General features: G+C 41.7%; 1 protein-coding gene across 14 annotated transcripts in view; it reads right to left on the minus strand.

Annotated features, from left to right (window-relative positions):
• CAST (calpastatin) overlaps positions 1–25,202 on the minus strand; it is a 115,360-nt gene that overhangs the window by 52,349 nt on the left and 37,809 nt on the right. For 12 of the 14 annotated variants that reach the window (XM_032403955.1, XM_032403953.1, XM_032403963.1 and 9 more), the window contains one exon: positions 3,945–4,004. In XM_032403955.1, the coding sequence (XP_032259846.1) occupies positions 3,945–4,004 (60 nt within the window). Of the gene's footprint in view, positions 1–3,944; positions 4,005–22,851; positions 23,183–25,202 lie in introns of those variants that run through there. The other 2 variants (XM_032403961.1, XM_032403962.1) reach the window with 2 other exon arrangements.

Raw genomic sequence — 25,202 nt, forward strand, 5'->3', positions numbered from 1 at the left:
GGGAGGGATGGGGTGACTAGGTGATGGACACTGGGGAGGGTATGTGCTCTGGTAAGCACTGTGAATTGTGCAAGACTGTTGAATCTCAGATCTGTACCTCTGAAACAAATAATGCAATATATGTTAAGAAAGAAAAAAAGAAGAAGAATGTAGCAGGAGGGGAAGAATGAAGGGGGGGAAATCGGAGGGGGAGAAGAACCATGAGAGACGATGGACTCTGAAAAACAAACTGAGGGTTCTAGAGGGGAGGGGGTGGGAGGATGGGTTAGCCTGGTGATGGGTATTGGGGAGGGCACGTTCTGCATGGAGCACTTGGTGATATGCACAAACAATGAATCATGGAACACTATTTCTAAAACTAATGATGTAATGTATGGGGATTAACATAACAATAAAAAAAATTAAAAAAAAAAAAGAACAGGAAGTAGAAATACAAAAAAAAAAAAAAATAGACAGTGGAAAGATTTCCCTCCCTTCCCCTATGGTCCTCGGTGCTATTGCTTATGATGAGTACTGGGTGTTATATGTAACTAATGAAGCATTGAACACTACATCAAAAACTAATGATGCATTACACAGTGGCTAACTGATCATAATAAAAAAATGGAAAAAGAAAAGAAGAGCTGGTTGTGGGGCACCACTGACTCTTGATTTCAGCTCAGGTCATGATCTCAGGGTCCTGGGATCCACCCCCGCGTCAGGCTCTGCACTGAGCATGGAGCCTGCTTGAGACTCTTTTTCTCCCTGTCCCACTGCCCCACCCTTAGCTTGTACTTGCTCTCTACCAAAAAAAAAAGAAAAAGAGAGAGAGAGAGAGAGCTGGCTGTGACTTAAGCCCTCTACTGGAGTATTTTACACAGTTTTACCCAATCAAAGGTCATCTATATCAAAAATACAATTCCTTAAGTACATACATGAATTCTCGGTACAGGCAAGATATGAAAACCGGATTAAACATTTCTGAACTTTTCAAAGTAAAAGATTAAAAATTAGGCCTAATACTTCCCACCATTTCTTTCCCTTTTATCTATTTGCTGGTATTAACATAAACTCTTATTTTTTATTCTATTATCTAAAAAACCAACAGCAAATATCCTCTTAATTTATCATGTCATGTGCTTCAGCCACGAAGATACATACGTTCCTCCCATAATGGACCCTCGTTATACCAACACGTGCATTGTTTTGGGAAGGAAACAAAGTTCATAATCACAGAGATCTTTTCAAAGAACTGTTAAGTTTTGGATCCTTCCAAACTGGATCTTTGTTAATTAGTTTCTGTATCAGCTACTATGCTTTTCTGAGTTTATGCAAATGTAATTTATTAAATGATTAAGAAGGAAAATAAGCCAGTGGATATTGTAGTGGTTTGGATCTATTAATAGCTTCCACACTGTAATTTGGTAATCAAGATTTTGCATGGAAGAACTCTAGAAAACAATTAAGAATTCACGCTCACACATGCAAGCAGCTTATAATGGCATATTTTTTATTAGTACTTGATAATACATTACCTAAATTTATTTTTACTGTAGGTAGTGGGGCTTAACATAATAGCGATGACAGTAATAACCAATGCTTATTGATTACCTCTTAGTAACAGGGACTGTTCTAAACTTCACATGTGCCAACTCACTTGGTTCTCACGAGAATTCTGAGACAGGTATCATCATCATCATCATCATCATCATCCCCACTTCGTGGACGAGAAGATGAGGCACACAGAAGTCAAATTCCCCAAGGACACCCAGGGTGGAGCTGGGGTTTTTGCTCAATCACTGCGCTGCATTGCATTGTCTCTCCAGCACTAGTCAGCTCCTACTGGGCACCTGCTGGGGGACGGGCCCTATCTAATACGCTTACGTGTTTGTTTTCTTACACAGCCTTGTGAAATAGGTACTATTATCCAAACTGTACAAATAAGGAAACCAAAGCAAAGAGGAGTTTCCAAACCCCACGGCTGGTAGGAAAGGAGATTCACGGCAGGCCATCTGGCTGCATGGTTCCCGCCATGTAGTCCTGCAGCAGTCACACCCTGAGTAGAAATGATCTGACCTTCCATCTGAAGCACAGCAGTGCGGCCACCAATTCTAATGTGCCAGGGCAAGAGAGACAGAACTTAGATCTAGACATACCACCCCCCTTCAGAGGTAGGTAGACTTTTATCTGAAAGATGTAGAGCAAGACAAGGATTTGGTATAGGTATGATCTTGAATGAATATCTTTTTTCTAAAAGCTCAAACTATTTGAAGAAATATGCTCAAGTTCACAAAAATCTTCAAGAGAAGGCTAGTATAAATGTTATGACCCATACATCAGAAGCACATGAATCTAATTAATGAGAACAGCGTGACTGAAATCTACCCAGAAAAGACAGCTGACGCCAAACGTGGTCCAGAAGCAGCCATTGGTGAGATTTCGTCATCAAGACACTTAGTTTTGTCCCTCCCTCTTTTCTCCCACTTTCTTCTCTCTCTTCTCCCATCCTCCAGTTCTGTAGGACTGCCAGGAATTCTTATGACTAACGCTTAGCAATAGCTGAAGGGTTTGCTGACACTTGCTCTGGAAAACAGGACACCCTTGAAATAATAAGCATTGGTCCTTGAGCAGAGTCAGGGGCAAAGGATTAGAGTCAGGCAATGGGTCAAATGAGAACCACAATAATAAAGAGGAAATCCTAGATGTGTGGCTCTCCTTTCTGTACTTTTCATGGACTCTGAATTCAATGATAATTTGTTTTTGGCTGATGCTTCTCCTATTGTCTTATGGTTATTTTAAGACTGAGATCAGATTTTTTTTTTACTATTTTAAGATTAAACTTGGTCTAAGTAAGTAGGGACAACTAATAGATGAATTAAGGATCAGGTCATGTATAGTCTGAAAACAAAAAATTCATGTAGAATACTAAACAACAATTTTAGATTAAAAACTTTTAAATCAAAATGAATGCTAAATGACATTTATAAGAGATTTGAACAGTGTATTTCAAGATATCTGCAATGTCCTTTAAAAACAGTTCAACATTAGACCATAGGATCTCTCAACAGCACGAAATTACAGTGCCAGTAGTAAATTACGGCATAGGATCCTACCGGGATAGTAAAGCAATACGGAAGACAGAAAACAAATCATGTCAGTGATTTTAAACAAGGGCAACTTAATAACAGAGCTGGGTTAGCTCTTAAAAACACCCAGGAATACTGGCTTATAAAAATTAGTTGAGAGCATCTTGATAATATCCCTGCTTTAATTCTCCACCCAGAATAGTCCCGAGAAACAGCCTGAGACATGGTAAGGAAGGGGGAGGGTTGAGGCAACTTCTGGCAACTCTTCAGAACTAGGGTTTACTCCATGTGGCCACAACACTGGACAATATTCTTTTATTTTTTCTTCTCAGATTTCAAGAAATAATTATTAGAATAAATCCCAAATAGAGCTCAAAGGTTTATCAATAAGACGTTCCCCTGTAGGACTAAAATTTCACAAAGAAACTTAAAATATCCAAAATAACAGTATCTGTGTGTCGTCACTTAGTGTAAACTTAGTGTAAACTTTCTCTTTCTTACATTTAAAGTGGCCAGAATAATAAAACCATTTTAATAAGAAGAATTCATATTCTTCACTAGATCCACAGAAATGCACCTAGATCATCTTATAATTAAAAAACTCCATCAAGTCTAGGACCAAAAAAAATCTCCGGATGACTACTCTTTTCTAGATACTCTGAAACAATGTAGAAGTGTACACCGGATATTTGAGGCAAATATTAAAAACAAAGGTAAATTTCCACAGACCCTTCTAAATTAGGAAGAAAATGTTTCCTTCCATAATTTAAGCTTCTTAGGACACATAAATCATTTGTCCATTAGTCTACATTTGTTTTGCTTTACAAAATAATCACTTAGAGGCATTCACCCAAGTACACCCGTGAAGACCCTTCATACCTTGGCTTCCGTGGGATTCATACTGGAAGACTTGCTGGTGGAAGCAGAAGAAGCTGATGCCTAGAAAGTAAAGAAAGAGGAAGTCTGATTCTGGTTAACCTACAAATACTTTGTCTTTCGGCTCCTCTTAACCATACTTGTTCTTAACTCTACCTTGGTTTACCTCTTCTAGAGGACAACTCCCACAAAAGTCCAGTAGGTGATATTGCCCAGTGGGCAAAAGCCTTTATAACCAGACCAAATGGGTTCAAATTTTGAGTGTACTACTTATTAAATAATCTTGGGCCATTTTCTGATCTTTCGTTTCCCCTTTCTCAATTTTTCTTTAGTAGATAACCATCTTGTAAGTTTCTTACTATCTGGTACATAAGCGCTCAGTAAGTATCTTAATTATTGTCAGTATTACTTTCCAAAGAACACAGTATTACTATCCAAATTGACAGAATTCTGTTCAAATGCAAGCCCTGCCAATTACTAGCTCTGTGACTTTCAGCCTTAGTTTCCCAGCTATATAAAATGAGGCCAACAACATTTCTTGCGCAGGATTTTAAGTATTATAGATAATAAAATGTCTGGCATACTGTAGGTGCTTATTAAATTACTAATGCGTTATCCCTAAGACATCATACAAGACAGGAGCAGCAGGATGTAGTGCTGGAAAACACTCAGGAGGATCACAATTGTCCTTTCAGTGTCACAGAAGGAAGAGAAGGTGGGAGTGGGGTTGCAAAGGGGATACTGCTATTTTATTTATCTCATCCAGGCTCCTCCTGGAGGGCAAGACGTGATGAATGGTAATTGAAGTTTCAAGATACACCATTCCTAGGGATGCAAGGGGGCGGTGGAATTAGTCCCTGCAATCTAATCACCCAAGCAAGCAGTGGGATGTGCATAGGGATACTTGCATGGTACTAACTACTGTCCTAGTACGTAATCTTCATTACCCTGGTTAATAATAAATCAATCACTACCTTTGGGAATTCCAATCTAGGCTCATTTAAACCTCCTTAATATTTGAGTCTGTTAGGTTTTAGAGCTTAGGGATTCCATATGGCATAGGTGCCTTAAGTAACCGGCTGTCAGTAAACAGCTGCTGCCCTGCCAATAATACCCAGAGCCTGTCTCTGATGTCTGGCCCTGAGCCATTTCAGAGGCCAAGTCTCAGGACAGGATGAGCCCGTCCCGGCTGGTCCTCTAGCTCCCCCACCCCCACACACTACCACTCAAGGTGACTGTATGAACATACTATAACTCATGGCCCAGGAACAAAATCACCCTCCCCACAGACCTACTTAATGTAGAACATGTTGGTGCTATTAGTAAATTACAATTTACAGATAAAAAGCTCAAAGTTTTAGCATATTGATTTTCAATATTTAAAATAAAGATTTTATTTATTTATTTGAAAGAGAGAGAGACAGAGATAGCAACAGAGACAGCGAGAGAGAACATGAGCAGGGAGGAGAGGGAGAAGCAGGCTCCCGCTGAGCAGGGAACCCTATGTGGGGCTCCATCCCAGGACCCTGGGATCATGACCTGAGCCGAAGGCAGACGCTTAACCCAATGAGCTACCCAGGTGCCCCAGTGTACTGATATTTCAAACAAACCATATGAACTTTATTCCTGAGCACCCTCAGGCACCAATTGGGCACCCCCTCACTCCAAAATATACCAAACCTGGTCACTGTAGCAGGCATGGCGCTGTCTCTCTCACATTCTCTTTGGGACAAAGAGCAAGAAGATGTACCAAGGTAGATTTTCCCATCAAATTAATGGACAAATAGATGGATATTCCTTTTTCCTTAAGATTTTTTTAATTTGTGAGAATTAACGTACCCATTTGCCACAGCCCATTCCTTCAATGATTTCCCTCAATCATACAAAACCAAAGACCAAACACTCTACATAAAAGTGCTTTTTAGGGGCTCTTGGATGGCTCAGTTGGTTATGTGTCTGACTCTTGGTTTCGGCTCAGGTCATGATCTCAGGGTCATGATTTCACAGGTCATGGGATCAGGCCCCCGTCAGGCTCTGAGCTCAGCATGGATTCTCTCCCTCTGCCCCTCCCCCCCCTAAAATAAATAAATCTTTTCTTAAAAGTGCATTTAAGCTGCAAATCTTTAGGTAAACATTATTTCTAAACCTCTATGTTTATTAAAACATTCCTGAAGTCTTATAGCCTTGGAGTTTCCAATCTGCCTTACTACTTTATTAAGCAATAGCTGGATGTGATCCTCAAATCCTATAGACTTTCCAAGTCCCCCCACCTGAGAACAGTAAAATCTACATGGATAGCCATCAATAAGCATGGAGAGGTAATTATGAGTATTTAGCTGAAGGCCCTGGCCACACCTATTCTCAGCATAGATCCCTCCATGGAAGTTCTATCCCATCACAAAGCCAACCAAGTATTTTGAAACTGAAATAGGAAAGCTACTTCATGGGATCTGAAAATAAGGAAAATAATCCCACCCTATTGTGAACCCATTCAATTCCCGGTGAACTGTGATTTGTTCTATTTTATTCTATTTATAAAGACAATGAACTTTTCATATTTGTTATCTCTGGTGAGGGATTGAATACATTTTCATTTTAAATCTTCTGTATACTATTTGAATATCTAATCATGGGTGTGAATAACTGATAGTTAAAATTTTTTGAAGAGTTTATCCACAAAGCCTTGAATTGAAGAACTTTAAAGATAAACCTTTCAGAGGTTTTTAAGCATTTGGAGAAAGCGCTATCTCATGGAGGTTAAGTGCCCTGTCAAATTTTCCACAGTTCACTGGCTCCCCGAGTAGTTACTTACCCCGCACATAGTTTGTGCCAGGTACTGTGTCAGGTGACAGGAACACAGTGGAGAAATTGCTAGACACGTTCCTGCCATTGTGGAACTTTCAGCCTCATCAGAGAGGCCATTAATAGAATAATCAATGCAATAATTACTTGTGGTAAGCACTATAAAGGAAAATCACAGACTCCCATGCAAACAGAGACCTGGCAACCAGAGTTAGTTCATGACACAGTCGGGACAGGTGATGCTGAGGAAGTGACGTGGAGCTTAAAGGATGAGGGGGCATCACCCAGGCAAAGGCTGCGGATGAGGGGGAGGGAGCGCTCGGAGCTGTATGTGCCCGGGCTGGGACCTAGGCCACCTGACTTCTATGTCAGTGACTCTCTGCTGCAGGACCTACCACACGGGCAGTCCGGTTAACATCGAGGGGCAGACACTTTTAAAGCACAACCATCAGTGCTCATACATACCAAAATATCTCTGTGGGATTAGTGCTGTCCATCAGAGTAAAGTGCAGCTACAACAATACCTCCCTCTCAAATGACCCATGCAAATCTCTTCACATGCAGAGTATTATCAGTCATTTATAAACTTAAAGCATAAATCAGGGTAACAAAGAACAGAGAAAAAGTACATTATAATCATACTCCACCCACCCATTCGACAACTGCTATTTTAAAAGCAATGAGCTGGGGGCTGAGTATACACAATGAAGAAGACACCAGCTCTGCCTTGAAAGAGCTCAGAGTCCGGAAAGATAAACCAACAGCAGGTTTATGTTACAAATGAAGTGCTCTAACAGAGGTGGAAAAGAATCCTATGTGACAGAACAAATGTTTGAGTTCTAAGCTTCAGGCCCACCTCAAATAATCTTGCTGTGTTGTCAAATTGCATTAAAATAAACCAATGCTGATGAGAGAGTAACTGCAACCTAGAAAAAAATATTTAATCCTGTACTTAATCAATATGACCTTATTCAACAACATCTCTTTAAATTTGTTTACTTGCTACAGTGAAAAATTTAGAAATTTACTATAGTAAACGATTACAGATAGAAGGGGAAGATGGTATGCTTTTAAAACCCTTGGAAAATAGAAACCCCTTTCCTTCCAAATGTCCATCAACTGATGAATGGATAAAGAAGTGGTATATATACACAATGGAATATTAGCCATCAAAACCATTTGCAACGACGTGGATGCAACTAAGGGTATTACATTAAGTGAAATAAGTCAGAGAAAGCCAAACACCATATGATTTCACCCATATGCGGAATTTAAGAAAGAAAACGGATGGATATACGGGGTTTAAAAAAAAAAAAAAAAGAGGGGCAAACCATAAAACAGACTCTTAACTACAGAGAACAAACTGAGGGTTGCTAGAGGGGAGGTGGGGGGGATGGGTTAAATAGGTGATGGCTTTTAAGAAGGGCACTTGTGATGAGTACTATCTGCTACATGTAAGTGATGAATCATTAAATTCTACTCCTGAAACCAAAATTACACTATATGTTAACTAACTGGAATTTACATAAAAACTTGAAACAAACAAAAAAGAAACTCCTTCCCTTTTTCACATATATTTTGCAAAGGTCTCCCGAAGTCCAGCCTCTTAGCCCTCTCACCCATTCTGGACGGATTAATCTTCCGGCATGACACTCTCACACACATCTAAAGGAGAACCAGTGGGGACTCCCGCTGCCCGCTGCATCACACAGAAGGCCTTTCTCTTGCCTTCCCTGACCCCCGTCCTCCAATCCCTCCCCATCTCCCAACGCAGAACAGCAGCTCCAGGCAGCCGGCCATCCCCTTCTCAGAGTACACCTCACTCATGGCTCCCTTTCTATTTTATTCACACCTGTGCTACTGGTTGGTATGCTTCTCTTCTACATACCCTTCCTTTCAGGTGTCTCTCGCTAGCTCCCAGCCCCAGTATTAGAACTTCCAGCATTCCAACCACCGCAAGCAGTCCCGATGGGCCTCCTCCGAGTCCACCTCCGGCACCTTACACCGTCAGGTAACCACGTTAACTGCCTCAGGAATTGCTCCTCCACGAGAGGGCGTCCCTTTAGAAGAGCAGTCTGTCGGCTACACTCATCTGCTGACCCCACTCTTACCCATGGCATGTTTCTGTCCACGGCTTTTCCTTGATTCTGTAGGGTGTCTAGTAAGGACCAACCTCAGCCATCGTGTGGTGCTGGATGTGACCACAGAGGGTTGTGAGCCCACCCCCAGGCCCTGCTGAATGGGCTGGACTGGGAGAGTTAAGGGATCCCTTAGGAGGGTCTGGGTCCTAGAGGATTTGCTCATCCATTCCTCTGCCATTAAATCTGGCTGACGAAAAAAATTACTTCCTCAGCTCCTTAGTTCTCTGTCTACCACAAAAATAGAGTCCCCTCCCTTGCTTGGGGGTGCCAGAAGCCTTTCAGTTCTCTGCAGGTGCTGCCAGCTGGCTTGAGGGAGTGAGTCCTCCTTACCTTCCCTCATGTCATTCGACCTCACCTTGCTCTTCCCAGCCCTGGCTGGCATGGTACCGACAGCGGGCCAGCAGATGAGTCAACGGGTGCTCCTGAGCCCAACCCATCTTCCTGTCCCCACCCCTCCCAGGCAGCATCCCCAGGTCCTCCCACCCACAGCACAAATCACCCTTCCCACATCCGGCGGCCTCTGCTATGGAGCGTTACTAGAACACCTGCCACATGTACGCACATGCCTCTTCCACCTAATGACCCATCCACGGTTCCATATTGAATCCCTGACTGTCCTCTCCCTCCTGGCTGCTATGCCAGGGCGACTCCACGCTCTCTCCTCTGCCCTCTGAACCCGTTTCCTTCTGGAAGCCTCTTCCGATTGCTCCATTCTTCTATTTCAACCTCAGTCACAAGCCCTCTGCCTTCTCTCTCACACTGCTGCGCCCTCAGAAAGCTGACTTCTCCCAGGACTTTAACTACCATTCATTATGTGAACAATTCTCCATTCCTTTCCGGCAGCCCTACTTTATCACCAGACTACATTATTTTGCCTTAAAACGAGGATGTCGAGAAAGACAGATTCGGGTTTAACTCCCTGCTCCAGCACTTATTAATCCGCATTAACCTCCTGTGGCCTCCATTCCTGCAGCTGTAAAATGGGAGGAAAACCACCTGCCTCTGAGTGGCTGCGAAGGCCACATGACATCATGTAGGGAACTCATCTGGCCCCGAATCACCTGGGTTCAGGCCCAGGGCTGCTTCCAGTCCTCATCACCATTCCGTCCTTGTCATTTCCATTGCCACCCACAGTCCTGCTCTAATCACGTACCTCTCACACCTGGATTACATCAAGGCCCTCCAATAGTTTCCATGCCCTGTTCTCCCACCTCCTGACCTACCGCATTCTCTGGCTTCCATTTCTTTCTATGGCTATCTACTTTATCTGAAAAAATATGTACCATATTCTCACTGTGATGAAATAGTAAGCTCTCAACAGTTTCGCACTGTGTCCTAGATTAAGTCCAATGTCTTCTACCTGAACTTTAGACTCATTATTTGGCCTAACCCACTTACTCTACTATTTCTCTCACTATGACCCATGCCACATCTTCCCTCCAGCTAGGACGGTGTCCTTCCTGTCTCACAGGCAACTCATCAGGCAGCATAACTCACTGGTTAAGAGTGTGAGGGGGCTCTGGGCTCAAGAACGTCCGGTGGAATTTCAGCTGACAGTGAATTCATGAGCAACCTCAAGTAAGTTATGGTGCCTCAGTGTCCTCATCTGTGAAATGGGAATAGTAATAATTCTCACCCCATTCTGGTTAAGAATAAGTGAGTTAATGTATACGAACTAGTAATAACACTGTCTGGCAAGTGGTAAGCAATGGGCAAATGCTAGTTAGTATTACCACCACCATCACCGTCATGCTCCCTTCTCTGGGCCTCTCATCTTGCTATTCCTACTGCCTAGGAAGGCTTTTCTCTGCTTGGCCCCACCCATCCCTACCCTTGAAGATTTAGCTCAAGATACAACATAGGAATCTGCTTTAGCTCATATTACTTTCTCGACCCCTATATACGTTTGTACTTCTCACTTGGGCACTTCGTCACATGCCGTGTTAGAGGGTGCCTGAGCTCATTTCTAAGTATATGTCACTTGTTATCAGTGAAGCTATAAAATGATCATGAGACAGGGGTCATTTCTGCTCCCCACAGTGTCTACCACAGTGCTAAGTATATAGTAGCAGAGAGGAGCTAAAAAAAATCACTGTTGAAGGGCGCCTGGCTGGCTCAGTCAGAAGAGCATGCAACCCTTGATCTCAGGTTGTGAATTCAAGCCCCACATTGGGGGTAGAGATTACTTAAATAAAACTTAAAAAAAAAATCACCGTTGATTCCAATCTTTGTTTCCGTTTTCTAATCATCAATTAAAGTTTCATTTTAACAAAGATATAGGTTTTGTTTTTAAAGACTTAACTTGTTTGAGAGAGAGAGTGAGCTTGAGCAAGAGCAGAGGCAGGGGCAGAAGGAAAGAATCTCAAGCAGACTCCCTGCTGAGCCCAACAGGAGGCTCAATCTCAGGACCCTGAGATCATGACCTGAGCCAAAATCAAGAACGGGACACAACCGACTGAGCCACCCTGGAGCCCCAAAGATATCGTTTAATACCTCTTTTTTTTTTTTTTTAAGCTAAAATCAGGAACATAATTAATACATTAGAAAACTCCAGTTTCAGTCTTCTGCCTTCTCAGTGGCCCTGACTCCACAAGCAAGCCCATTAAACCTGCTAAGCATCTCGTTTCCCATAATGGGAATACCATGCACCCTACAGAGTTATTGTGAGGGTCAAGTTAGATTCCAAATATTAGGGCAATTTAGGCAAAACCAAAATAAATATTAAACCTTTTCTAAATTAAATAAATGATTTTTAACTTTTAAAACTAGTTCTGCTAGATGTACATGAGAAAACCAAATCATTTGTTACTGAACCACAATAAGATTCTTATTTAATAACAATCTCAAATAATGAAAGAAAATGATGGATTTTTTTATAAAGAAGTTCTTTCCTCATAGAACTTTTAAGACAGACCTGGCTTTGAACTCCACAAGGTCAGGGGCCATACCTGTCTCAGCTGCTGCACGTCCCCAGAGCCTGGCAACAATAGTTGCCTAACAAGTATTTGTTAAATAAATTACTAATTTGTGCATGAATAAACACAAGAGTATTATCTGATGGCTCAAAAGCAATCTTACATAAGTTTTACTCAATTATCAGAAATTTTATTCAAAGCACAAGTTAGAAACATCTAGTCATTTCCACCACCGCTGTCTTCAAAAGGGACTTGTACAACTTTAAAAAGCACATATATACACAAAAACATCCCTAAGCCACTTCCAGTACAACATCTGGAACAAACAATGGGCAGCAGAAGAGGGGCTTTCTGAGGAAAGCAGGGACATTCCTCAGAAATACCATTTATGGACCCAGGTTTACATTTTTCTTTCTGTAATGACCGATTATTCACTTCAGGAAGTGAATATTCCGAGGTTTAAGTTTGTCTATTGTTTGCCATGCTGTCACACCATGACATACATTCTTCCAATGCCTTTAATTATTTAGCATAATAATGATGTTCTTAAGGAGGCCTTCAATACAGTCACCTAACAAAGAACGTGTTTAATCGTAACCCAAAACATGATTCCAGTGAAACATAAACAATGAATCATCTAAGAATGAAGTGGAGCCATCTCTTCAGGGGAGAACACGCAGATCTACTTTGTGCCAGGAGATCTACTAAAGGCACCAACTTACACCCCAGCGTGTACATAATACGAGATAAGGTTGATTGTGATAGGATCTCAAGTACAAGGTGATGTTACAAGAGATGAGAAGAGGGAGACTACTTCTGAGACGTGTGTTTGGAAGATGGTTAGGAAAGGCTTCACAGAAAAGAATGAAACTATTATTTACTGTGGTGTCGTCAACAGGGAGGCAGGGACTATAGAATCTCCCATGTACCAGAAACAGTGACAGGTGCTTTGCATATCTGATTTCAGTGTATCTTCAAAAAAATCCTTGGAGGTAACCATTATTATCTGCATTTTATAAATGAGGAAACTGAGGCTCAGAGAAGTTAGGTAACTTATTTAAGATTTCACAGTTAAGAAGTAGCAGGGCTTGGATTTGAGCACAGATATGACAGCGATGCCCATGAATTTTGTTATAACAAGTGGACTCCCCTTTCTCCAAAAATTAAAATATTTGGATTTTCAAAAGAAAAAAAAGAGAGAGAGAGAGAGAAGGAGGCTGAGACAGGACACTCATTCCAGGCAAGCAAAACAGCCTGAGCAAGCCTCAGAGGTGGGAAGAGATACTCAGTCTTGAGTGCAGTAGGTGAAATGAAGGAAAGTACTGCAAAATGAGGCAATCTGAACACTCTCTGCGGGACACAGGAGGATCCATCTCAACTGAGTACACTGTACATTCACAAAATATATTAAAAAGGACACAGAGACCAAGATAAAAATAGAAATCTCAGCTCTTCTTGCTCTGGGAAGTGGAGAGCACATAAGTTTTGGCCTCTGATGCAACGTGTGGGCAAACCTCAAAATAAACATCCAAACGTTGCCTGGCAACCACGACAATAGCCAGGGCTCATCTGTGAGCTAAATCCATGCCAGAGATTACAGAAGTTTTGGCCACACCCTGTGAGTGTCTGATTACAAGCTCTGACACTGGGCCACCCCAAATGCTCAAAAAAAAAAATCCACAAAAGGCATGAAATTGAACTTCGGGTACAAGGCAATTTTCACTGCTTTGCACATTCCAGTTTTCCAGTGTTTTTTGTTTTGTTCTGTTTTCTGGAATGATAATTATTTTGTGGGCAAAGGAAAGGGCAAGCCCCACAGAGACCCGTTCAGTCATTAAAGAGTAGAAAGGCAGCTTTTTTTCTGAAGTTGTGTTCATGCTTCTAGGGATCCTGGGCATGAAATAATTCCAACTGTGTCTGACTTTGCCCAAGATAAAGCAGAGAGGTTAGACCTGGAAAAGACAGCCTATTCTCTTCTTCTTATCCCTACCTAGAAAAGGTCTGTCTGGCCAGGATTTTCCTAAGACTGTGAGTCAAGCAATTTCAAAATAGAAGATAATAATGAACAATGAGGAAGATTGACTGCCTTTGACAAGCTGTGTGAACTTGAGTCTTAACCTCCCTGAACACGGTTTCCTCATCGGTAAGCTGTCAGGCTTGAGAATTCTATAGTTCAGCAACTCTGATATTCTGTGCTATAATGATGTGAAGCTTATTAAATAATGTACCCAATGAGAGATGTTCAAATGGGCAATAGGGGTATTCAGCCTCTGGAGTCCCACACACCTGGGGTCTAATTCCAGCCGCGTAACTTCAGCAAGCTGCTCAACTTTTCCAAACATGAGTTTTTAATTTGTTAAATGGGTATAAAAACAGTAAGGATTAAATGGGGGTATGTTTATAAAATGCTTGGCTCAGTGCCTAGCACATGGTAAATCAATTCAAATCAGTGATTTTTTAAAAATTTTATTAATACAAGGGACGCCTGGGTGGCTCAGTCAGTTAAGCGACTGCCTTCGGCTCAGGTCATGATCCTGGCATCCCAGGATCTAGTCCCACGTCGGGCTCCCTGCTCAGCGGGGAGTTGGCTTCTCCCTCTGACCCTCCCCCCTCTCATGCTCTCTCTCTCACTCTCCCTCCTTCAAATAAATAATAAAAAAATAAAATCTTAAAAAAAATTTTTATCAATACCAACAGCCTCGAAAGTTTCTCTTTCTTCAGTCTCACCATGGTAGAGCAGTTCTGTGGTGACCACTGCTTTGAGAAGTTAAACACAAATGTTATTTAGCTTTCTTAAAGAAAAAAGGGTACTATTATTTTACATTATGGATTATTCTTTTTTTAATTTTTATTATTTTTTATTATTTTTATTATTATTTTATTATTTTTCTTTGGATTTAATCTATGTTCTAGATCTCTGTTCTAGTCAATACAGGAACAGGAATCTTGGTAGCAGGAACACAGATTTTTCTAAATCCAAAAGATTATGTGCTCATTAATGCATATATGGTTACTGATGGCATGATTATTATATAAAAAAAATATTCTAAGCTCTGCTGAACAACTGTCTCAGAGCCTTTCAGCTTGGCTTCCGTTGGGTTTTCAAACAATGGAGAGTGAGAGAACCTGAGAACTTTTATAAGTCCTTGTGTTATAAAACCAACTTCCAACTTCAATCTCTACAAGGATGATGGACTCTAACGGAAAACGAGAGGGAGTTCATGAAGAACCAATCATGTGGGAAGTGAGATATGGGCCTGTCACACGACCATCTAGCTTCCCATTGAAGCATGTTCTTAATAAGAAGCCTTAAATAATAAGAATTATAATAAAGTTGCCTGTGCAAGCTGATTTTCAAATAATCAAAATGAAAATGTGAGGTGAAATCAAATGTCATTCCAGAAACCATATAAGCAAAACAAATTCACAAACGTCTGCTGACAGCAATTTTCATCTTTTTTTTTTTAAGATTTTATTTATTTATTTAAGAGAGAACGAAAGCGAGAGCACAGAGGGAGAGGGAGAAGCAGACTCCCCGCTGAGCAGAGAGCCCGATGCAGGGCTCGACCCCAGGACCCTGAGATCATGACCTGAGCTGAAGGCAGACACTTTAACCGACTGAGCCACCCAGGCGCCCCTTAATCTTTTCAAATATTAAAGAGGTAGTGTTGTCTAGTGGTTAGGAGAATGGCTCTGTAGGCAGACATCTGAGTTTGAATTCCAGCTCTGCTACCAGTTGTGTGAACTTGAGCAAATACCTGAACTGCTCTGTGCCTCAGTTTCCTTGTCTATAAAACAGGAATAATAATAACAGTACCTTTCATTGCATTTTCCCACTTTGCCCTAGAAAATAATTCAGTGAAACAGAAGAATGGATTTTATAGCTTCTTTTGAAATTGATGTAAATTGATCATTTGAATTGATGAACATTGCTGCTTACCTAAGTAAAAAATTCTGTATTTCCTACATGATAAGGGACTTCTCAGTTATGTACTATTTAATCTACAACTTAAAAATTTCATACTCAAAAATGGCTAATTTATGCCTTCTCTGCTGCCTACTTAAACGTCTAAAGAAACTCCGTTAAAAAAACTATTATTTTCCAATTCCAGTGTACAATACTCTCACACAAGCAGGAAACCTCATTCATCAGAGAATTTCAGCCATATTAAGATATTGAGTATAACAATGCAAAACATAATATTGATTTCTAGCGCTTTTTTGAATTTAGATACATATTCACCTCTCAGTTAAACTACCTAGATATAAACTACTAAGTGGAAGATTTTATAAGACCAGCCTACTGAAAAGAACATTAGAATCAAATAAAACCTTGCTATCCGTGTGGCCCAGGGTAAATTATTTAATCTCTCTGAGCCTTAGTCTTCTCATTTATAAATTGGTCCTCATACCCTCTTACCTAGTTGCAAAATATGCAAGCAACTCTTTAAAATTTTTTTAAGTTTATTTTTTTAGTAATCTCTACACCCAATGTGGGGCTCAAACTCATGGCCCCAAATCAAGAGTCATGTGGTCTTCCAACTGAGACAGCCAGGTGCCCCACAAAATTTGTAACTCTTCAGAGGATGAAATGAAACCCTATGTAAATCACTTAGCACAGTAGTTGTTTGATAAATTAATAAATGGTTAATTTCTCTTTCCATTGATTTTTAAATATCTGGATCCTGGAGAGCTTCTCCAAACGACATACATGCTACTGGACCTAACCCCTCCCCCAGAGCATTCTAGAATTATCTTCAGATTATCAGCACTAGCTGGAATGTTCTTTGTTAAGCTTTTATTTCCTATTGTCTTTCCATTTTGAATAGCAAACAAACCTTCAGTACACTGGTCTGTAGGAGAATGTGGAGAAGTTATACATACACAGAGAAGATGTAGTTTATCACTAGTTCAATTGGAATCAATTGGGGTGTTGTGCAAAGATTTTAATTGCAAATATGTACATCACTATTCATCACATTTAATCTTTGGAAATATTTGAAGAGGTATAAGATTATGACTGTCAGAAGGACTAGAGAAGGAAACAATTCTAATTTGTGAGGCTAGGAATCCTGTCTCACCACAAGAACATTATTTGAGAATAATTCAGCACCAATCACTACAATAATTAAAAGATTCTTGAAAGCAAGGGAAGCCTCAAACTCAATAGTCAAACGAAGTTAACCTTTCCTTTTGGATCTCTGAATATTCAGCAAGGGGGTACACCGTTTCTTAGTGATGTAGACACTCTATGGCTAAAATCCCATACAATGATTAATTACTTGGTTGACTGATTTAAAACTCAAGTTTACAGTAAGATATCATATGGACGATGATTTAGTTTTATAATACTGCTAGGGAAAAATAATCACTAATTTGAACTGTTGAAAATTTATGTGACATATATAGGAATTTGCAATGATTTAAACATTTTGTACTAAAAATATGCATAATGTTTGCTGGCAATCAAAGTTATGTCAAACCACTGGGCAATGTAACCGGCCAAGCTTTAACACCTTAGCTCAATGATTCCTGGTCCAGGCAGTATGCGGGGAGGAGGCAGACAATGAACACTCAGAAGCCTGTAAAAGGGAAATGGTGGGAGGAAGAGGGAAGAACGGCTGTAGACTGAAAAGCTGTAAGCCTCTCAGGTGATTCTGAAACTCCTTGATATTGAGAGAATCACTGCTTTAAATAGTTTAAAACAAGATGGCCTTACAGTGGGTCAGGGAAATAACCATTTTCTACCACCTATAACCCACTGGCACTTTTTTCCTGGTGACAAACTTAGTCTCTTCATACTTTCACTGGGTCAGAAGGAAGGAACCAGACTACATAAGATATTAGGAGAGATTCACAAAATTATTTTGCAAAAGTACTTTCCAGCCAGTTTTTAAAGGAAGATTTTTGGTGCCGAGATTGCCAACCCAGGTTAATAAAGAGCGCAGATATTCCCTAAAAAGACAGCCCTGCCATACCTCAAGAATATTTGTCCTCTCCAGTTGGTGTGTTCTAAAACCCAGGGACACTTGATCCTAGTGATTATGCCCACATCACCTTTCTTACACTATAAGGCAAGAGTATGCAGTAGACATCACCAATCCCAATATTGCTATCATTTTATAGGCACGTATTTTGGACCAATGGAGAAACTCCTAATGCTACACACACCCAGTATGCAGCTCAGCTATAAGTGTGTGTGCGTGTGTGTGTATTTGTTATATATATATTTGTTACAGATATACTTATATATTAAAAGGATCCAATTTTCAAACGACTAACTGAATTTTCAGAAAATAATATTTGTCTATCTTTGTAGATTGGGGCTTAAAATTCAAATGAAAGTATGTGCTCGGTGATGTGAACGAGTCTGTCAGGTCAGTATGAAGACAGGGTAATGGGCTTTGGGACAAAGTAGAACACACATTCCCCATTTAAAGGCTTTCAAACATTTACAATACATTGCACATGCCTAAAAATATTAGTCTGAATTCTGATAGAAGCAGCCCTTTCTATTCCAGGTACATAGAAAGAAATACTGGACAAATTTTGACATAAAAAATTAAAGACAAAGATAAATAAAGAGATGGTGAATATAAAAGAGAAGAATCCTGGAAGATAAAAATTCTGGCTACCAGTTTCAATTCCCTGCTGTAGACCAAGCCCTTTGATACATCTCTGTAAATAAAATATTATGAAAAGATGCATCTGTCAAAGCATGCAAGGTATTATTACATATCTTAGCATGAGATTATTTGTATTCCAGGATTCTGATGATGACTGGCTATAGTAATGGAGTTATATCAAAATACTTTATTTGCTATGCTGGATATAAACACAATTTTCTATTTTCATGGTAAGGAGGAAATATAAAAAGCACATGTAACTGAAAAATGTACAAATAACTCTACTCCCTGCTCTCCCTGGCCACCCTCTTAGTATAGATAATAAAGAAACACTATGCCATAGACTGAGCTCCTGGTTACTCTTAAGGAACAGGGATCTCTGCCCTCTCCACTAACAACTCCGTTCACAGCAACTCCAGAGGCTCCAAGGTCTGGTCTAGGTCTTTATACTTCTATCACTTGTGCAGGAGACCTCAACCCATCACGGAATCCAGAGAGTTTACCGAATCCAAAGGGTATGCTTGCATACTAAGCTGGCCTCAATCTCTTACAGCAATTTTGAGTGAAATGGAATTGGTCTAGGTCCTCACTTGTGGGTCATGAACACTAACCAGCCAGTTCATGAGGAAGCCTCAGTATAATTCAGAAGTCTGCGCTCCTGTGGATAGCTAGAATTTTTAGTAAATTCACTGAGATTTTACTGCACTGCTAAGGCCAGAGGAAGACTACTTATAGAAAGGCTCTGTATAGACCAACTTACTTCTTAGAATGGTGGTCATCAAACTTTACAGGTGTACAAATTTATCTAGAGAGCTCGTTAAGTCATAGATTCCTTGTTGATTCTGACTGGGTAAATCTGAGGGGGAGCCTGGGAAATCTCCATTTTTAAATAAGTATCCCAGGTGAATCTGATGCAAATACTCTCCAGAGTATGCATCACGAAACACTGTCTTAGAGAATTCCAAGGGGGGTGCAGCACATCCTACAACAAGGATTGGGAGAGCTCTAGGGCTATGGATTAGTCTGGAATTACCCTGTTGGCCTGCATTCTCTGTCTGAAGACCAATAACCTTCTCTTCAGAGTGCTTTAACAAATCTCTTCAATTAAGGAGGCTTTGCTTAGATCATCGTCTTTATTCCTTAGGAATCCATTAGCAATATATCTCTAAGGTTATCACTACTTCTTAGGTGGAATATTTACTTTTCCCCAAATGTGAGCTACCTACTTGGTCAGTCTGATTTAAATAAAAAACCCACAGTCTATGCTCTCCTGTCTACATATTTATCTTTGTATCTTCTTTTTTATTATACCTTACAATGCTCTCATTTTGGAAACTATATGAATCTGGAATGTATGTCTTAGCACCAGTGTGTCTAACTTTATAACAGGAACATATTTAATCCTATTGTTTTTCGATATACTGAATAATCTGCATACTAGGAAAGTCCAATGGTTGTCACAAACCACTGTACTTCATGTTTTCCATATAAATACCTTTTAAATTAAAAATGTTAGGGGTGCCTGGAGGGCTCAGTCGGTTGAGCATCTGCCTTGGGCTTGGGTCATGATTCCAGGGTCCTGGGATTGGGCCCCTTATCCCAGTGGCAGGCCACCTGCTCAGCAGGGAACCCACTTCTCCCTCTCATCTGCCCACCCCCCCCCCCCCTCATGCTCTCTCTCTCAAGTGCATAAATAAAATCCTTTTTAAAAAAATGTTAGCAGGGGCGCCTGGGTGACTCAGTCAGATAAGTGGCTGCCTTCGGCTCAGGTCATGATCCTGCGTCCCGGGATCGAGTCCCGCGTGGGGCTCCCTGCTCAGTGGGGAGTCTGCTTCTCACTCTGTCCCTCAATCTGCTCTCATGCTCTCTCTCACTCTCTCTCTCTCTCTCTCAAATAAGATCTTTAAAAAAAAAAAAAAATGTTAGCTACCCAGCGTTTCTCAACAGGGTACTTACTAGCATTTGGGCTGACAATTCTTTTTTTTTTTTTAAGATTTTATTTATTTATTTGACAGAGAGAGACACAGCGAGAGAGGGAACACAAGCAAGGGGAGTGGGAGAGGGAGAAGCAGGCTCCCTGCCGAGCAGGGAGCCCGATGTGGGGCTCGATCCCAGGACCCTGGGATCATGACCTGAGCTGAAGGCAGACGCTTAACGACTGAGCCACCCAGGCGCCCCAGGCTGACAATTCCTAAGTGAGCAGGACTGTCCTGCTCCCAGTGAATGCTAGAGCATCACTAAAAGCACACTCACGTATTTTAAAATACCCTTTAATTGGGTGCTACCTCCCCTGGTTAAGAACAAGGGAGCTAAGCTATTTTTATGGAAAGCCATAATTGCTCAGACCCATTATTTCTGATTTCTAAGGGAACTTTACAACATCTTTTAAGACATGCTGACTTCTGAGCAAGTCCATATATTTGGACTTTGGTGATTTGGGCAGATGCTGCGCATAATCCTGTTAGCAAGGTGATATTGTTGCCCTGGTGCTCTCCTGCCTACAGGAGGGAGTAATAATAAATCATTAGAAAGTAAACATAACTGGTTTCAGAACAAGAAGAGATCAGCATAATCCGTATGAGAACAGAGTGGTGACAGTTATTGCTACATTTAGTGAAAACTACTATGTTCTAGACATCAGCTGAGTACTTCACATAACATGATGATAATGCAGCCATGAGGGTGAAACTCTTATACCCATTTTAGAGATTAAGAAAAGTAAGAGCCTGACCTCTTAACTACCACTCTGTATCGTTTCTCAGGACATATTTAACATCTCTCTATAAAATATTTTCCCAGTGCATGAAAAGTTATCACAAGGTAAAGTCTCATTTGGTTATATAGTCTCATTTAGCTATGTTACTTCTGTTCTTAGAATGCCAGCTTCTTACTGTATTGTGTCTCTTGAAGACAGGATCCATATATCTGTATCCCCACAGCATCTACCATGGTTACTTCTACACAGTAAGTGCTCAAAAAATAAGACTGGTTTTACCAAATAAAAAAAGATCAACAGGAACCCTTCTTCTTTGATCAATCCTGAGAACAATCAAGGAACTAAATTCACCGCTAATACTATATAACCAACTCTTCTCGCGCACTGGGAATCTTTTTTAAAAGCATGTGAACCGAGCCACAGCTAACATTTATACTTGAATGTGCTGCTTCATAAACACTGTCGTGCAGTCTGCAAATCTCACTTTTTTAATAATAGAAACCAAGGGCCCTTGTTGTTCATACATGGATTCCCACTCCACCTGATTGCTATTGGCCCCTTACCCTTTCTCCATTAATTAGCAGATGCAGCCTTTCTGATTTCAGCATGATTTTGCTAAATGTCACTACTTTAATACCATACTGTCTTCTAGAACCCAGACATCACTCCCTTCCCACCACATTCCCAGCAACAAATCTTTTAAATACTGAAAAATCAGTGTGCAAAAGTTGAATTCACTGCCCACAAACAAAACATCAGGAAGAGACACTCGATAGTTATTCACTAGAAAATAGTTTCCCCCTTTGAACAGCAGATGCCACTCCTTACTGACCTCTGCAATGCAGAGATTTTCATTCGACAGAACACCTCATATAGCAGAAACTTTCCAGAGTGGCTGACTGAGCATCTGGTTCCTCTCTTGTATAGGTGGGTTCCTAGAACACTAGTCAGAGAACCGAAGGTCTTGCCCCTTAAGGAAGTTTCCTAAACTCTGCCTCATTTTAAGCTGTAAAATAGGAAAAAAGAAATTGCCTCTTGCCTGTTCCTGAGAAACACCAGGACCCTAACAGTCCAGAAGAGATTGTTAAGTATCTACGAAAACACCTTGCATTCTTGAAAGACAAAGTACCTCTCAGGGATGTTATCCGACCACAGTCTCAGGTTTTGTTCAAGGAAAGAGAACCAAAACATGTTACAACATATGCCACACCACACCCAGTATGTATCAGGTACATGGAAAGGTTATATAGAGTGAGCTCATTCTCTAAAACGGAGCTGCACAGTAATGAGGGCAGGGCTGGGGGGTGGGGGGGGAAGGGGAGGGGTCGTAACCATAAACATGCTAAACCAAATAGACATAGCTGCTGCTTTTCTTCTTTGCTTTTTTTTCCAGGTCACACAAATCCCTGGTTTTGTAACCCAACCGCGCGCGTCCGGTCACCAGACACATTCCCAGCTGAAAAGCTAGCAACAGTGTTACCTTCAGGGAGGGAGAGGTGGACAAATAACACAATTTAACTGACAGCCCATGTGGAAAGGAATGCATCTTCCGGGTCAAGAGACTAGTAAGAACGCCGGTCCAAGCCGGGGGAGCCAGACGCGGGGTGCGAGTCTGGGCCGCGCAGGGCCGGGCGCGCAGGGGGCGGCTCGGGCCGCTCGCCCGGGAAGCAGACGCGGCCTTGGAGGAGAGCGGCCGAAATCAGTACTCACTCTGCGTCCGACTCCCGGGCCCAGAGACTTCAGCTGGGTTTTCAGGCTGTTTGCATTCCCAGCTGGGCTCGGCCCCCGCGGTTTCTGTTTAGAGCCTCAGCCCGTGGAGAGCGAGGGGGGCGGAGCGGCCCCAGGACGCGACGCACGCCGCTCCCCGCCCTCGTCCCAGGGCGGCACCGCCCCGCAGCTCCCGGCAGGTCCGCCGAGGAAGGCGTCCGCCCTGCCCTCTCGTCTCGAGCAGGCATCCGGGAAGCCGGCTAACTTAACAACGCCGCCCGTGATGCGGCCCACGCGCACTGCGCGCAGTGCCCGCTGATGGCAGAGGTCTCCCGCGCTCCGGCTGTCACCCGGTGACTCCACCAGAAAAAGGGAGCCAAGAGGGGCGCTCTTGCACATATACGCCTCCAAATATCTCTTTTTAAACAATAAAGCAAATTAATAATGACCATCACCAGGGATTCGCAAATACATTTCAAATAGTATAATGGATATTTTAAAGGGCAGTTTAACAAGTTGACATTCTACTAAATTATAGCACATAATATATTATTGTGATTAAAAATATCAAAATAAATAATCAGAAAAATGGATTTTGAGCCAATGAACAGAATAAGAATTCATAGGTCCCTACTGCTATAAATGAATGAATGAAAAGGAAATGCTCTTTGTTCTAGAAGAATGGCAACTAATAAATACAGAATGAATGATAGTGTTCATAGAAAAGTTATAAATTTTATTTTTTTTAATTTTTTAAAGAATTTATTTGAGAGACAGAGAATGAGAGAGAGAGCATGGGGGGGGGGGGGGGGGGAGGGGGGAGCAGACTCCCTGCGAAGCAGAGAGCCTGATGTGGGACTCGATCCTGGGACTCGATCCTGGGACTCCAGGAATCATGACCTAGGCTGAAGGCAGTCGCTTAACCAACTTAGCCACCCAGGCGCCCCAGAGTTATGAAATTTTGAAAGAAATATGGAAAGCCAACTTTTCCCAAAGCCGCAAACCAGTCACAATAAAGACTCTGGACACTGAGCTTGGGGTGTGTCTGGAGGAGGTGGTGGTCAGTGATTGGGGAGCAGAGACCTCAGGCCTAGCTAGTAACAGCTGAGCAATGACTCAGTGTTGCATCCAGCCAAGGCTGAGGTAACCGCCAGCTGGCATGAAAAAGGCAGAGAGCTCCTCTGCACAGCTTTGTACCCACACCAAGCAGCCAGAGCAGTGGGGTCCCTCCGACTTCCTGTGCAAGGTGTTCCTCACAGCCACCTGATTGATTTTCATTTTCTGTTTACTTCTATTAAGTAAAGCTGTTGAAGAGCCTTTCTGACTCTAATATTTTACAATTCCCTGAGCAGAAGACCTTGTCCTTAAAATTATTCTCCATGAAAATACAGCTTAAAAATTCCTTTTTTAGGGGCGCCTGGGTGGCTCAGTTGGTTAAGCATCTGCCTTCAGCTCAGGTCATGATCCCAGGGTCCTGGGATTGAGCCCCACATCGGGCTCCCTGCTCAGAGGCGAGTCTGCTTCTCCCTCTCCCACTCCCCCTCTCCCCTGCTCGTGCTCTCTCTTTCACTCCGCTCTCTCTCTCAAATAAATAAAGCTTTTTAAAAAATTCCTTTTTTATCATTAGTATTTTCTTTCCTTTTAATTTTTTTTAACTAAACCTCAGCTCATCTAGGTTTCACTGACATTCATTTTCTCCTATGACAAAAAGAGCACAGGGTGACTTATTTGGGCCACACCCCAATAGGGATGCGTCCTGGGTACCATAGCCCCCAGTGTTAGGTAGCACATCCCCCTCAGTGAAGGTGAGTGATCCTGTTCCCCCTGAAGAGTACAGATGAGTAATTACATGTTATGAAATAAATTTTTCAGAGTCTTATCCTGCAGTACATGTAGAAAGAGGCTCCTTTTCCTAGAAATGAAGAGGGACGTTGTTACTTCCTGATGTGCTTTGGCTGCCCCAGTCCCTGAGGTTCATCCTTTCTCCTGGTGTGGTCCTCAGATTATCTGCATCTGAAACACCTAGGGGCAGGTATTAACTATATAAAATCCTGGGCCTTACCCTACCCTCTTGAATCAGAATTCTTGGCTTGGAACCCGAGAATCTGTATTTAAACGAGTTTCTCCAATCACTGTTGAGGTAATCTAAGATACAGGTGGTCTAAACTACCCTCCATCAGAACAATTCAGCATCCTTGCTACCCAAAGTGTGCTTGCCAGACCAGCGGCAGCAGCAGCAACTAGAAAAACAGAATCTTGGTCTCACTGCAGACTTCCTGAATCAGAATCCTCATTTTAATAAAAACCCCACTGATTCAATGTGAATATTAAAATATGAGACTTACTCCTCTGAA

This window comes from Phoca vitulina, unplaced genomic scaffold (assembly GCF_004348235.1).
Source record: "Phoca vitulina isolate PV1807 unplaced genomic scaffold, GSC_HSeal_1.0 scaffold6, whole genome shotgun sequence".
In the NCBI taxonomy this organism is placed as follows: Eukaryota; Metazoa; Chordata; class Mammalia; order Carnivora; family Phocidae; genus Phoca; species Phoca vitulina.